General features: G+C 47.7%; 1 protein-coding gene across 1 annotated transcript in view; it reads right to left on the reverse strand.

Annotated features, from left to right (window-relative positions):
- Nucleotides 1-477: 477 nt before the first annotated feature.
- Nucleotides 478-13,025, reverse strand: part of LOC117525059 (ly6/PLAUR domain-containing protein 1-like) — a 40,491-nt gene continuing 27,943 nt past the window's right edge. The window contains 1 exon segment of the mRNA XM_034186900.1: nucleotides 478-1,197. Coding sequence (XP_034042791.1) covers nucleotides 956-1,197 — 242 coding nt within the window. The 3' untranslated portion in view covers nucleotides 478-955.

Consider the following 13,025-nt stretch of genomic DNA (forward strand, 5'->3'; position numbering starts at 1 on the left):
TTTGTCATCTGGCAGGAGGTGCGGTCACATCTGCTTTTCCAGCTTTTCCTTTTTCCTGTTGTGACATCCCAATTTCCCATGACTATGAACATGTATGATTTTAGGGTTGACAAATGTTTTTGACTGTTAAACTTTATTTTAAAAAAAGTAATGTGATTTAAAGTTAGCAGAATTTAGTGGAAGCAAATTGGTCTGCTGATGATTTTCAGAGTTAGCAGAAAAGGTAACAAACAGAAGAAAAAGTTGGCTTCACTGTGGGCTGTTGGCTGATGTCCTGAATCACACCCACCGCTGAAAGTGATGGACATGTGAGGCCCATGAAGCAAGTGGTGTTTTTCTTAGACCATTAGATGACAGTGTCGATTCATAAAAAGAATTCAAATCACAGTACACTTTTTTAAATACACACTCCCATCTAGTGGCCACTGAAAAAATAGCAAATGCTTCATAAGGCATTGTTTGGCCTGAAATAACGATGACACCACATCTGCAGAGACGCTGTGTTTGTCCTCGCTCCTGACCTGCCGTCATGGATGGATGTCTTCTTCTGCAGCTTAAACATTTAAAAAGCTGCACCACAGCCCGAGTGGGTTCTGGTTCCTGAAGAGTTCTCATTCACCATCTCTCACCATTTCACAGAATACAGATTTCAAACATGCAGCAATCTGACGTGGAAATATCAAATCTTTGTTTTTTCTTCTGGTGTCCAGCTCAGCAGCTTGAGGACGTTTCATCTTCCAGTTTGTGATACGACGCAAAGTTCAAATTCCTTCTCTGACCTTCTGACCTTCACAGGCAACCTACTGCAAAACATCATGAAGATAAATGTCCAAACGTTTGTCGTGCCTTAAAGAATATGAGTTTGAAAAGATGAGTCCTTCACTGTCTCTACAAAGACAGTTCTACTCTATGCTTTTGACATTTTTGACAATTTGACTGAGGGTGTGGCGGTCTGTCAGCACAGGGTCGACCACATCAGCAGGACGGTGGACAGAGGAAAGAGGTGGAGCTGTGGTGTGGTCAGGGTGCTAGCGGTGGACAGTGCAGGCCTCTTCTTTTGGCGTGGTCCGTTACAGAGCGGCGTGTTACAGCAGGTGATACACACCGAGTTCAGCTTGCCGGTGCAAAACTGCTGGTAGCCAGAAGAGGCGATGAGACACGCTCCAGACGAGGCGCAGGACTTACGGTAGTGCACGCCTGCAACAAAGACACAGATAAATACATCAGCCTCATTATGGGCAGAATACAGCTGTGTGTGTGTGTGTGTGTACTTTACTATACGAGAGTAGGCTGAAAAGTTCTAAGGCTCACTATAATGCAGTTAATGCATTATAGTGAGCCTTAGAACTTTTCAGCCTACTCTCATACACAGCTACTACTTCATATATTTCACTTTAAGCAGGGTGTTTAATCATCGTCGTGGCGAACCCTCAGTGGACAGGAAGACTGTCTCTTGATGGATTCCCTGATGGGATGGTGGACCCGGGGACGACTGACCATGCCCAGTGTTGACGCTCACTCTTTCGTCCAGAAGCTTCTATCTCACTATCCAGTGAGCGGCAGTTGTGTGAACAAAAATGTCTTGTTGATGTCAGAGGTGAACGGGCAGACTGGTTGAATGGGCGACTGTGTGATGCCATCATGTCCATATGGACCAACATCTCTGTGGAATGTTTCCAACACCTTGTTGAATCTATGCCATGAAGAATTAAGACAGTTCTGAAGGCAAAAGAGGTCCATCCTTGTACTTGCAAGGTGTACCTAATAAGGTGGCCGGTGAGTGTATGTGCTTTCTATCAAACTGTAGCTGAAATTTCTTTTTAAGAAAGTGCTTTTCTGTTCCACTCCACCATGAACTAGTGATGCAATTATAAAAAGTTGTAGTCTGCATAGATTCTCTACTAAGGAAGGTGCTGGTCTAGTGGTTAAGCGTTGGGCACGTGACCAGAGGATCCTTGGTTCAAATCCCAGCCTGACCGGAAAATCACTAAGGGCCATTGGGCAAAGTCCTTAAAACCCCGAGTTGCTCCTGGTGTGTAGTGAGTGTGTGTCTGTGTGAATGGGTGAATTTGAAGCATCATTGTAAAGCGCTTTGAGCTTCTGATGCAGATGGATATGCTCAAAATAAATGCAGTGTTGTGAAAGTGTAGGAACACGGACCCACAACAGGGGGCGCAAATGAACGGACAATGGAGGAATCAAATAACACTGTTTTTACTGTTGTGAAAAAGGCACAACAAATACAACCGATTACAATATGGAGATTGAGTCTTATTACAACGGTGTCGTGTGGGCAGGCTCGACGATAGGAGACGTCTGTCCAAGTCGAACCGGAACCAACCCGATTTCCTCTGCCACCGAACCCCGGGAATACTGGAGCCGCCAAGTCCCGAATTCCCAGGTGGCCACTGCCTCCGCTCGTCGGATCCGGTACTGCTGGCAGGAAACAGAAACAGTCAGGTGTGGATGCGGCTGCACCCAGCAACACGGAGAGTGGAGAGTCCACCTCCACCTCTCGTCAACAACAATCAAGAAATGTAGGAAGGTGAGTACTTATCCTACTTCGTCCAATACGGTCTTCAGCTGACCTAAGCACAAGCAACACAGTATTAATTCTCAGAATAATACAACTGGCTGAGTTCGTTACCTCTTTGGTAAGGCGATATCTCGGCAAATGAGGTGGAGATGCCGTCCTGCTGATATACCTCCTTATTGATTGGGATCAGCTGTCTCCAGTGATGGGTGACAGCTGTCATCCTGGCTGCTCCCGTAAGGCGGCAGCGCCCTCCGGTGCCTGGAGCCCGCACTCCAGGCAGGGCGCCCTCTAGTGGTGGTGGGCCAGCAGTACCTCCTCTTCAGCGGCCCACACAACAGGACCCCCCCCTCAACGGGCGCCTCCTGGCGCACGACCGGGTTTGTCAGGGTGGCGACGGTAGAAGTCGGCCAGGAGGGCCGGGTCCAGGATGAAGCCCTTCTTCACCCAGGAGCGTTCTTCGGGGCCGTACCCCTCCCAGTCCACCAGATACTGAAAACCCCGGCCCATCCGTCGGACGTCGAGGAGCCGGCGCACGGTCCAAGCCGGCTCTCCGTCGATGATCCGGGCAGGAGGTGGCGCCGGACCCGGAGTGCAGAGGGGTGAGGTGTGATGGGGTTTAATCCTGGAGACGTGGAATACTGGATGAATCCGCAGTGAGGCCGGAAGCTGGAGCCTCACTGCGGCGGGATTGATGACCTTGAGTATCTTATACGGGCCGATGTATCGTTCTTGCAGTTTTGGGGAGTCCACTTGAAGGGGAATGTCCTTGGTGGACAACCACACTTCCTGCCCAGGACGATACGTGGGAGCCGGGGCCCGCCGCCGGTCTGCATGGTTCTTCGCCCTCGTCCGGGCCCTTAACAAAGCAGAACGAGCGGTACGCCACACCCGACGGCACTTCCGTAGGTGGGCCTGGACCGAGGGCACACCGACCTCCCCCTCAACCACCGGAAACAACGGGGGTTGATACCCCAAGCACACCTCGAAAGGAGAGAGGCCGGTGGCTGATGACACTTGGCTGTTGTGGGCGTACTCGATCCAGGCCAGGTGGGTACTCCAGGCCGTCGGGTGCGCGGCTGTCACACAGCGAAGGGTCTGCTCCATCTCCTGGTTGGCCCGTTCTGCTTGTCCGTTGGTCTGGGGGTGATACCCGGACGAGAGACTGACCGTGGCCCCCAGTTCCCGGCAAAAGCTCCTCCAAACATGCGAGGAGAACTGGGGACCGCGATCGGAGACGATGTCTGATGGTATCCCATGCAGACGGACGACGTGGTGGACTAGGAGGTCCGCTGTCTCCTGGGCCGTTGAAAGTGGGCCGCCTTGGAGAATCGGTCCACTATCGTGAGGATGACGGTGTTTCCCTGGGACGGCGGGAGACCCGTGACAAAATCCAGGCCGATGTGAGACCAGGGGCGATGAGGCACGGGCAGCGGCTGTAGCAATCCCGATGTCTTGCGGTGGTCGGCCTTGCCCCTGGCGCAGGTGGTACAGGCCTGGATGTAACCCCGGACGTCGGCCTCCAGGGACGCCCACCAGAAGCGCTGCCGGATGACTGCCACGGTTCTTCGCACCCCAGGATGACAGGAGAGCTTCGAACCGTGACAGAAGTCCAGAACTGCAGCCCTCGCTTCTGGTGGGACGTAGAGTTTGTTCTTCGGTCCGGTTCCGGGGTCCGGGTCTCGTGTCAGGGCCTCCCGGACGGTCTTCTCCACGTCCCAGGTGAGGGCGGCCACGATAGCGGACTCCGGGATGATGGGATCCGGGGGATCCGACGACTCCATTTTGACCTCATCTTCATGTACCCGGGACAAAGCATCCGATCTTTGATTTTTGGTCCCGGGACGGTAGGTGATCCGGAAGTCAAAACGGCCGAAGAACAGTGACCAGCGGGCTTGCCTGGGATTCAGCCGCTTGGCGGTCCTGATATACTCCAGGTTCCGGTGGTCAGTGAAAACCGTGAATGGCACGGACGTTCCCTCCAACAGATGTCTCCACTCCTCAAGAGCCTCTTTCACCGCAAGGAGCTCTCGATTGCCGATGTCATAGTTCCGTTCGGCTGGGGTCAACCTGCGGGAAAAATAGGCACACGGGTGAAGGACCTTATCGGTCTTCCCGCTCTGAGACAGCACGGCTCCTATCCCTGAGTCCGAGGCGTCCACTTCAACCACTAACTGGCGACTAGGATCGGGCTGCACCAGAACAGGTGCAGACGAGAAGCGCCGTTTCAACTCCTTGAACGCGGCTTTGCAACGATCCGACCAGGTGAAGGGGACTTTTGGTGAGGTCAGGGCTGTCAGGGGGCTAACTACCTGACTGTAGCCCTTGATGAACCTCCTGTAGAAATTAGCAAAGCCTAGGAACTGTTGCAACTTCCTACGGCTTGTGGGTTGGGGCCAGTCTCTCACCGCCGCAACCTTGGCCGGATCAGGAGTGACGGAGTTGGAGGAGATAATGAACCCCAAGAAGGACAAAGACGTGCGGTGGAACTCACACTTCTCGCCCTTCACAAACAGCCGGTTCTCCAACAACCGCTGCAGGACCTGACGTACATGCTGGACATGGGTCTCAGGGTCCGGAGAAAAGATGAGTATATCGTCTAGATATACGAAGACGAACCGGTGCAGGAAATCCCGCAAGACATCGTTAACCAACGCTTGGAAAGTCGCGGGAGCATTTGTGAGACCGAACGGCATGACCAGGTACTCAAAGTGACCTAAGGGGGTGTTAAATGCCGTCTTCCACTCGTCTCCCTTCCGGATCCGAACCAGGTGGTACCCATTTCTAAGATCGAGCTTGGTGAAAATCTGGGCTCCATGCAGGGGTGTGAACACTGAATCCAACAGGGGCAACGGGTATCGGTTGCGAACCGTGATCTCGTTCAACCCCCTATAATCAATGCATGGACGGAGTCCGCCATCTTTTTTGCCCACAAAAAAGAAACCTGCGCCCATCGGGGAGGTGGAATTCTGGATCAACCCGGCAGCTAACGAGTCCCGGATGTAGGTCTCCATTGATTCGCGCTCAGGCCGTGAGAGGTTGTACAGCCTACTGGACGGGAACTCACTGCCCGGAACCAAATCAATGGCACAATCATTACGGACTGGTGGGGGGGAAGAGTGAGAGCCAGAATCCTTGCTGAACACGTCGACAAGGTTGTGGTACTCCACCGGCACCGTCCCCAGATTGGGCGGGACTCTGACCTCCTCCTTAGCTTGGGAGCCGGGAGGAACCGAGGAACCTAGACAAACCCGATGGCAGGTCTCGCTCCACTGAACCACTACCCCGGACGGCCAATCAATCCGGGGATTGTGCTTCAACATCCAGGGAAAACCTAAAACCACACGGGAGGTGGCCTGAGTCACAAAAAACTCGATCACCTCCCGGTGATTTCCTGACACCACCAGAGTTACAGGTGGTGTCTTATGCGTGATCGGAGGGAGTAGGGAGCCATCTAGTGCCCGAACCTGTACCGGCGAGGTAAGCGCCACCAGAGGGAGCCCTATCTCCCTGGCCCATCTGCTGTCCAACAGATTCCCCTCAGAGCCCGTGTCCACCAGTGCTGGGGCCTTCAGGGTTGAGTCCTCATAAAGGATCGTGACTGGGAGTCGTGTGGCAATGTGGGTGTGTCCCACGTGAATGTCTCGGCCCACCCCTAGCCCAGTCTCTAGGGGCAGGGCGTTGGAGTTGAACCGCTCGGGGCAGTCCCTCATGTGGCGCTCTATCGCACCACAAACAAAACAAGCTCCGTGGGCCCGTCTCCTCTGTGCGTCTGGTGCCCTAAATGTTGCCCTACTCGTGTCCATAGCTTCGTCAGCAGGGGGAGCTGTGGCCCCACGGAGCGCAGGGGCCGTGGAGCGTGGGGAAGGCGGAGCGCGGTCGGAACCGGAAGGGAGAGGGACGGCGCGTGCCCGGCCACCACCTTCGTCTCGTTCCCGCCGACGTTCTTCTAACCGGTTGTCTAACCGTATGACAAGATCGATGAGCCATCTAAATCCCGCGGTTCGTCCTTAGCCACCAGGTGCTCCTTAAGAACCAATGACAGTCCGTTTACAAAGGCGGCGCGGAGGGCAGCGCTATTCCAGCCGGACCTCGCAGCCACGATGCGGAAGTCGACTGCATAGGCGCTGCCCTCCGACGCCCCTGTCTCATCGACAGTAGCACAGTTGAAGCGGTTTCTCCTCTATTGGGGTGATCGAACACGGTTCTGAGCTCCCTCACAAACCCATCATATGTCTGAAGGAGCCGTGACTTTTGCTCCCAGAGCGCTGTAGCCCAAGCGCGTGCCTCGCTGCGAAGCAGGGTTTATTACATAAGCTACCTTGCTAGCATCAGTCGCGTACATAACTGGACGCTGTGCGAAGACGAGCGAACACTGCATAAGGAAATCCGCGCACGTCTCCACACAGCCTCCGTACGGCTCTGGGGGGCTTATGTATGCTTCCGGGAAGGTGGGGAGGGGTCGTTGAACGACCAGTGGAACGTCAATGTTACGCACAGGGTCTACGGGAGAGAGAGCCGCAGCGGCGCCCGGAGGGCGCGCTTCCACCTGCGCGGCGAGAGCCTCCACCCTGCGGTTCAGGAGGACGTTCTGCTCGGTCATTAAATCTAATCGAGTCGTGAAAGCGGTGAGGATCCGCTGCAACTCACACGATTACCCCTCCTGCGACGCCTGCGCGTCCTGTTCTTCCATTGGCCGTTCAACAGCCGGTTGACGCCCCTCGGGATCCATGACGTTGGCCGAGATATCCTGTTGTGAAAGTGTAGGAACACGGACCCACAACAGGGGGCGCAAATGAACGGACAATGGAGGAATCAAATAACACTGTTTTTACTGTTGTGAAAAAGGCACAACAAATACAACCGATTACAATATGGAGATTGAGTCTTATTACAACGGTGTCGTGTGGGCAGGCTCGACGATAGGAGACGTCTGTCCAAGTCGAACCGGAACCAACCCGATTTCCTCTGCCACCGAACCCCGGGAATACTGGAGCCGCCAAGTCCCGAATTCCCAGGTGGCCACTGCCTCCGCGCTCGTCGGATCCGGTACTTGCTGGCAGGAAACAGAAACAGTCAGGTGTGGATGCGGCTGCACCCAGCAACACGGAGAGTGGAGAGTCCACCTCCACCTCTCGTCAACAACAATCAAGAAATGTAGGAAGGTGAGTACTTATCCTACTTCGTCCAATACGGTCTTCAGCTGACCTAAGCACAAGCAACACAGTATTAATTCTCAGAATAATACAACTGGCTGAGTTTGTTACCTCTTTGGTAAGGCGATATCTCGGCAAATGAGGTGGAGATGCCGTCCTGCTGATATACCTCCTTATTGATTGGGATCAGCTGTCTCCAGTGATGGGTGACAGCTGTCATCCTGGCTGCTCCCGTAAGGCGGCAGCGCCCTCCGGTGCCTGGAGCCCGCACTCCAGGCAGGGCGCCCTCTAGTGGTGGTGGGCCAGCAGTACCTCCTCTTCAGTGGCCCACACAACATGCAGTCCTTTTACCAGCCACATCCTACAGAAACCAATAACTCAGAATTGTTTCCACACACAAAATGAAATATGGTTTATGAGCCAAATACACCATCATTTTTTTTTCAAAACAGCTGACCCTGTCTAGTTATATTACAAATACCTGTAATAGACTAAAAATTTAACAACATTAAAAAAGCAAGAGGTTCTGGTGTGATTTCAAGTGTACAGATTAGCAAATTTCTTTTTCTTTTTTTTTTTTTTTTTTGAGATTCTTTATTTTGTTTTTTAGACAACAGAGAATATTTACATTGTTTTTAGATAGAAATCTGTTCAGTTTCCTCTGTAGTCCTCAGTTTTAAACAGTAAACATAAAATACAAACATGGGAGAGATAATGATCGTAAAACAACAACAAAAAAGTGCCTACCGGCCTATCAAAGAGATTTGAAGAGAGATACAGAAATTTAAAGCAAAAAAGAAATAACCTGAGTTAAAAAAAACATTAAGACAAGATGGCATCATATGGTTCTTTGATTGTCACCTCCACAAAGTCCGCTCGTATAGGTTTCACATATTTAACCCACTTCCTCCAGTATTCAATAAAAGCATCCTTCTGTAAACATAAAGAAAAAGTAATCCTTTCCATAACATAAAGATCATTCACAATATTAATCCACTCTTGTACTGTGGAGGGTTCAGGAAGCAGCCACTTTGTAGTGAGAGCTTTTACAGGCTGAGATCACTATACCACTTCTTGACTGAAAAACAACAATTCCCAGAAATAGTGAAGTAAAATGCAGAGGCAAGTCAATGTTCAGGATGTTTTTTAGTGTTTTATGGATCTCCATCCAAAATGGTTTTATTACTGGGAACTCCCAGAAAATATGCCAGTGATCTGCCTCCCGACACCCACACTGTCTCCAACATTCACTATCCCCTCGTGCAAAGTGTGTTTTCTGCCTAGGTGTGATAAAAAAGAACACTACACTTCCAACCAAATTCCCTCCACAATTGGGAGTTTGTACATCTCCATACAAAATTCCACATACCTGACCAGTCTTCATTTGATATTGAGAAATTTCTCTTTCTCCCATTTCCCTTTAATGTACTCTGTTGTATATTGTTTCTTAGTCATAAGACCTTTACAGATTACTAAATTTCATGATGATATTTACAACATACTGTCCTATTCCAACTTATTTTTGGAATGTGTTGCAGGCGTAGGAATAGATGGATATTAAGCAAATGAAATCTTGGGTTCATACAGTCTGTAATGAAGGAGAAGTTAAAGTAAACATAAGGTTTTTTTTTTTAAAACTTCCCATGTTGTCCTAATTTTTTTCCTGATTACATCTGCCAACGAAGTTGGGAAGAGGTAATGTTTCCCCCTTGTTTGTTTGTTTGTTTGTTTGTTTGTCTGTTTGTGAACAGCCTGTAACCCACAATGTTTCATATATTGTTATAAACGTTATGAAACTTTTACAGAGGATTCATATCCTCATAGGCAAGAACTGACTCAATTTTCAACATAGGTCAAAGTTCAAAGTTAGGAAAAAAAAAATTGCAAAACTCCCATTCCTTTAACATTGAATGAATTAAAAAAAAAAAAATCATATCTCTATCAAAAAAGATTGAAGATAGAATTTCTTTCATATTTGACAGTGTTATGTAGGATGGTATCCTTTATCAACTGACAAAGTTTGATCTGGATCTGATCCAGATGACAGATTTTGTGGCCATTTAAATTTAACATTGAAAACCCATTTAATGTATATTTTACATTATATCTTAATCAAACATGTCCCAATCACTCTCATATTTGTTCTCATAAGTTAATGCTGTGTTTGTGAGAGTGTCACTGCCTGTTTGGTCATTTAGTTTTCCTCAGTCTTCGATGAATTCCAGTGACAGTAAAGTGAATCCGACTGAAACGCTCGTTGGCCTTTGTGCCTAAACTGGAGTTGAAGTGATGGATGCCTGCAAGGACAATATGTCACCTTACACGTGAGCAGATGTGCGTCTTTTAGCCCTCGTAGTGTTTCTCTTTTCTCTCAGTGCTTCACAAACGCACACTACCACAAAGTACTGCACTCTAATTTAAAGTGTGCATTGTCCCATGTCCCATATACTGCAAATATCAACGGAGGTCCCAGAGTAATCCAGAGGTAACACACTGTGAAATGTTGGACAGCTCTCTCATGAAATGTACCATCATATCACAAAACAGATTAAAATCACACTCACGCTTGGTTTGGTTCAGAGCCGCCGCAGAGAGAGGAAAGGAAAAGTTAAATAATATAACCAGGCCACTTTTACGACACCGAGTGCTCAAAATGCTACTGCGTGTGCATCAGATACAATTTGTGGACATGTTTTGATTAATTTGGGGACACAAGGTACAATTCATATTTATATTAATTTGCTGTAATTACTTCATTCCCATACGCTGAATAGTTTCTGTGTGACTTGAACATCCCATTGGGGCCAGTGCTTATCTCTGGATATGCGATATTTCGTGAAGTGGATGAAAATGGACTCCCTCTGGATGGGAACCAGGTTACGTTCACAGCCGAGGTCGGTACCCATCTTTGACTGGACTGGGTTGCTTGACGTGAGGACATTTCGCTTCTAATCACAGAAGCTTCCTCAGCTAAATTTCTTGCTCTGGTAGTCTGACATCTGTCTTGACTCTTGTAGAGAAGAACAAGCCAGCAAAGCTGAAGTTTTAAACCTAACCAGTCCCTTCCTACCGAGAGGCAGACTACCACTGGCTAGTGACTAACAATTGCTCTAATTTGCACCTATTGTGCTCTAGTTAGCACCATCCTAATGACAGGGCAGCTGTTCATACTCACAACGGGACTAACGCCTCTCCTGACGACTCTCCTGACGACGTGAATGACCCATTACCATGAACAAAAGACTGAAACTGCTTTGACCTGAGTACCCCATTGTAAACAGGGGACAATGCGTGTCTCAGACCCCCTCCCCAGTTAAGTCTGGGTTTCAGCTGTTTCACATACAAAGTATTATTGTAGTAGTAGTAGTAGTAGTATAGTATTCTATCAGATGTCAGGAAAAGTGTAACGAACACTACATAGGTGAGACTAAGCAGCCGTTGCACAAAAGGCTATACCAGCACCACAGAGAGGGCGCAGGTGGACCTCAGTCTGCAGTTCATCTCCACTTTAAAGACACTAACCACATGTTTGAGGACAAGGAAGTTAAAATCTTATCCAGAGAAAAGAAATGGTTTGAGAGGGGAGTGAAGGAAGCATTGTATGTGAAATGCTTGTTATTCTTCTCTACAAGAGTCAAGCCAGAAATCAGACTACCAGAGCAAGAAATTTAGCTGAGGATGCTTCTGTGATTAGAAGCAAAACGTCCTCGTGTCAAGCAACCCAGTCCAGTTGAAGATTCAAGCTTCTCTGCTTCACTGGGTGGACTGGGACAATGCAGATGAACTGTCTTGGCGATATGTGATGCGAAGTTATTCATTCTGCTGCTACCTGCTTTTGACCTTGTCCTTGATGATAAAACTCTCCAAAAAGTCAGCCATAATTACACAAGAAGCACTTTCAGAGCCATGAGGTCCCTGGACACAGACGTTTGGTGATGTTAATACCTTTGCAATGTCAGTGCATAAGGAGATATACAAGAATAATCTAATGGCAGCTAATTTTGATATTATCATCTCACTTTTTCCCGCAGCAAGATTTGTCTGTTGAGATTATCTTGTGCACACAAATGAATCCAAATGTGGAAATGACCTGTCTTATGCACACACAACAGCATTTTGACTGTTCAGTGTAGTAAAACGTCTGAATTGCAGAAAGCTAGTGTATCAATACCTTAGTACAGCTGTAGATGATGGAATATTATGAATGCAGTTATAGGGTTTTGTTCTTTCCTGCAACAACAAAACATTGCATTTTCATGCACTTATAATGAACCCTTCATATCTACATGGGCAGCCCAGTCTCATGTTTTTTTTTTACCCGAAGTCAACATATGGCCATTGTGTATTGTAAAGACCTGGTGTCTGTCCATCTGTCTGTCCTCAGCATAAGTCCAGTGCTATTACTGCCACAGTCTTCACATACACAGGGAACATTTTTAGGACACAGACATTGGACAAGTTAAAAGATGGCGAACCTTGACCTATTTTAAGAGGTATTTTAAGAGGTTAAATGTCACATTCTGTTTGAATCTGTTGTGCTTTGTTTTTGAGTGGCGGGGGATGACAGCCAATCAGAGTAGAGCTGCACCATGACGTCAGTGGCTGGTCTCTCCAACCAGCTTTGTATTGTGTTTTTATATGCATGTCTCTTATATATTATGTAAAAGCTACAGAGAAATAAACACTTCTAAAACTGAAAATGCAATTTTTGGAACCTAATAACATATGTGAACGTATTTCGTGTACGTTAGCGTGGTGACGTCACAGGCTGGTAACTATAGCTGCAAAACTGTTTTGTTTGTGTGTAAATACTCGTATATCCTCTTTGTTATATGGGCTAAATATTACTACAAACAAACAAACAATCTCCTGTTTCAGACATTTAATTATTGTTGTATCATGATGTTTTCATGAACTAAACAACCTTGGATTGTGAAGCACTTTGTTCTTTTTAAAGTGCTACAAAAATAAAATGTATTATTATTAATATTGCTATTATTTAAGTCAAGTCAAACTTTATTGCAGACGCCAACATCCAAATAGACATACCATCACACACACACACACACACACATATATATACATATATATATATACACATACACACATATATACATATACATACATACATACATAAAAAAAAGTGCTTATGCAAATTCAATAAAAAGGCATCTAATAAATATTATTATTATTATTATTATTATTATTATTATTATTATTATTATTATTATTGTTGTTGTTGTTTTAGCAAACTGGTGAATAATTTTAATGCATTTTGCTGATGGAATGCAAAGCTGTTTGTGTGCACTCCTCAGGCAGGACACATCATAATTATT

This window comes from Thalassophryne amazonica, chromosome 14 (genome assembly GCF_902500255.1).
Source record: "Thalassophryne amazonica chromosome 14, fThaAma1.1, whole genome shotgun sequence".
In the NCBI taxonomy this organism is placed as follows: Eukaryota; Metazoa; Chordata; class Actinopteri; order Batrachoidiformes; family Batrachoididae; genus Thalassophryne; species Thalassophryne amazonica.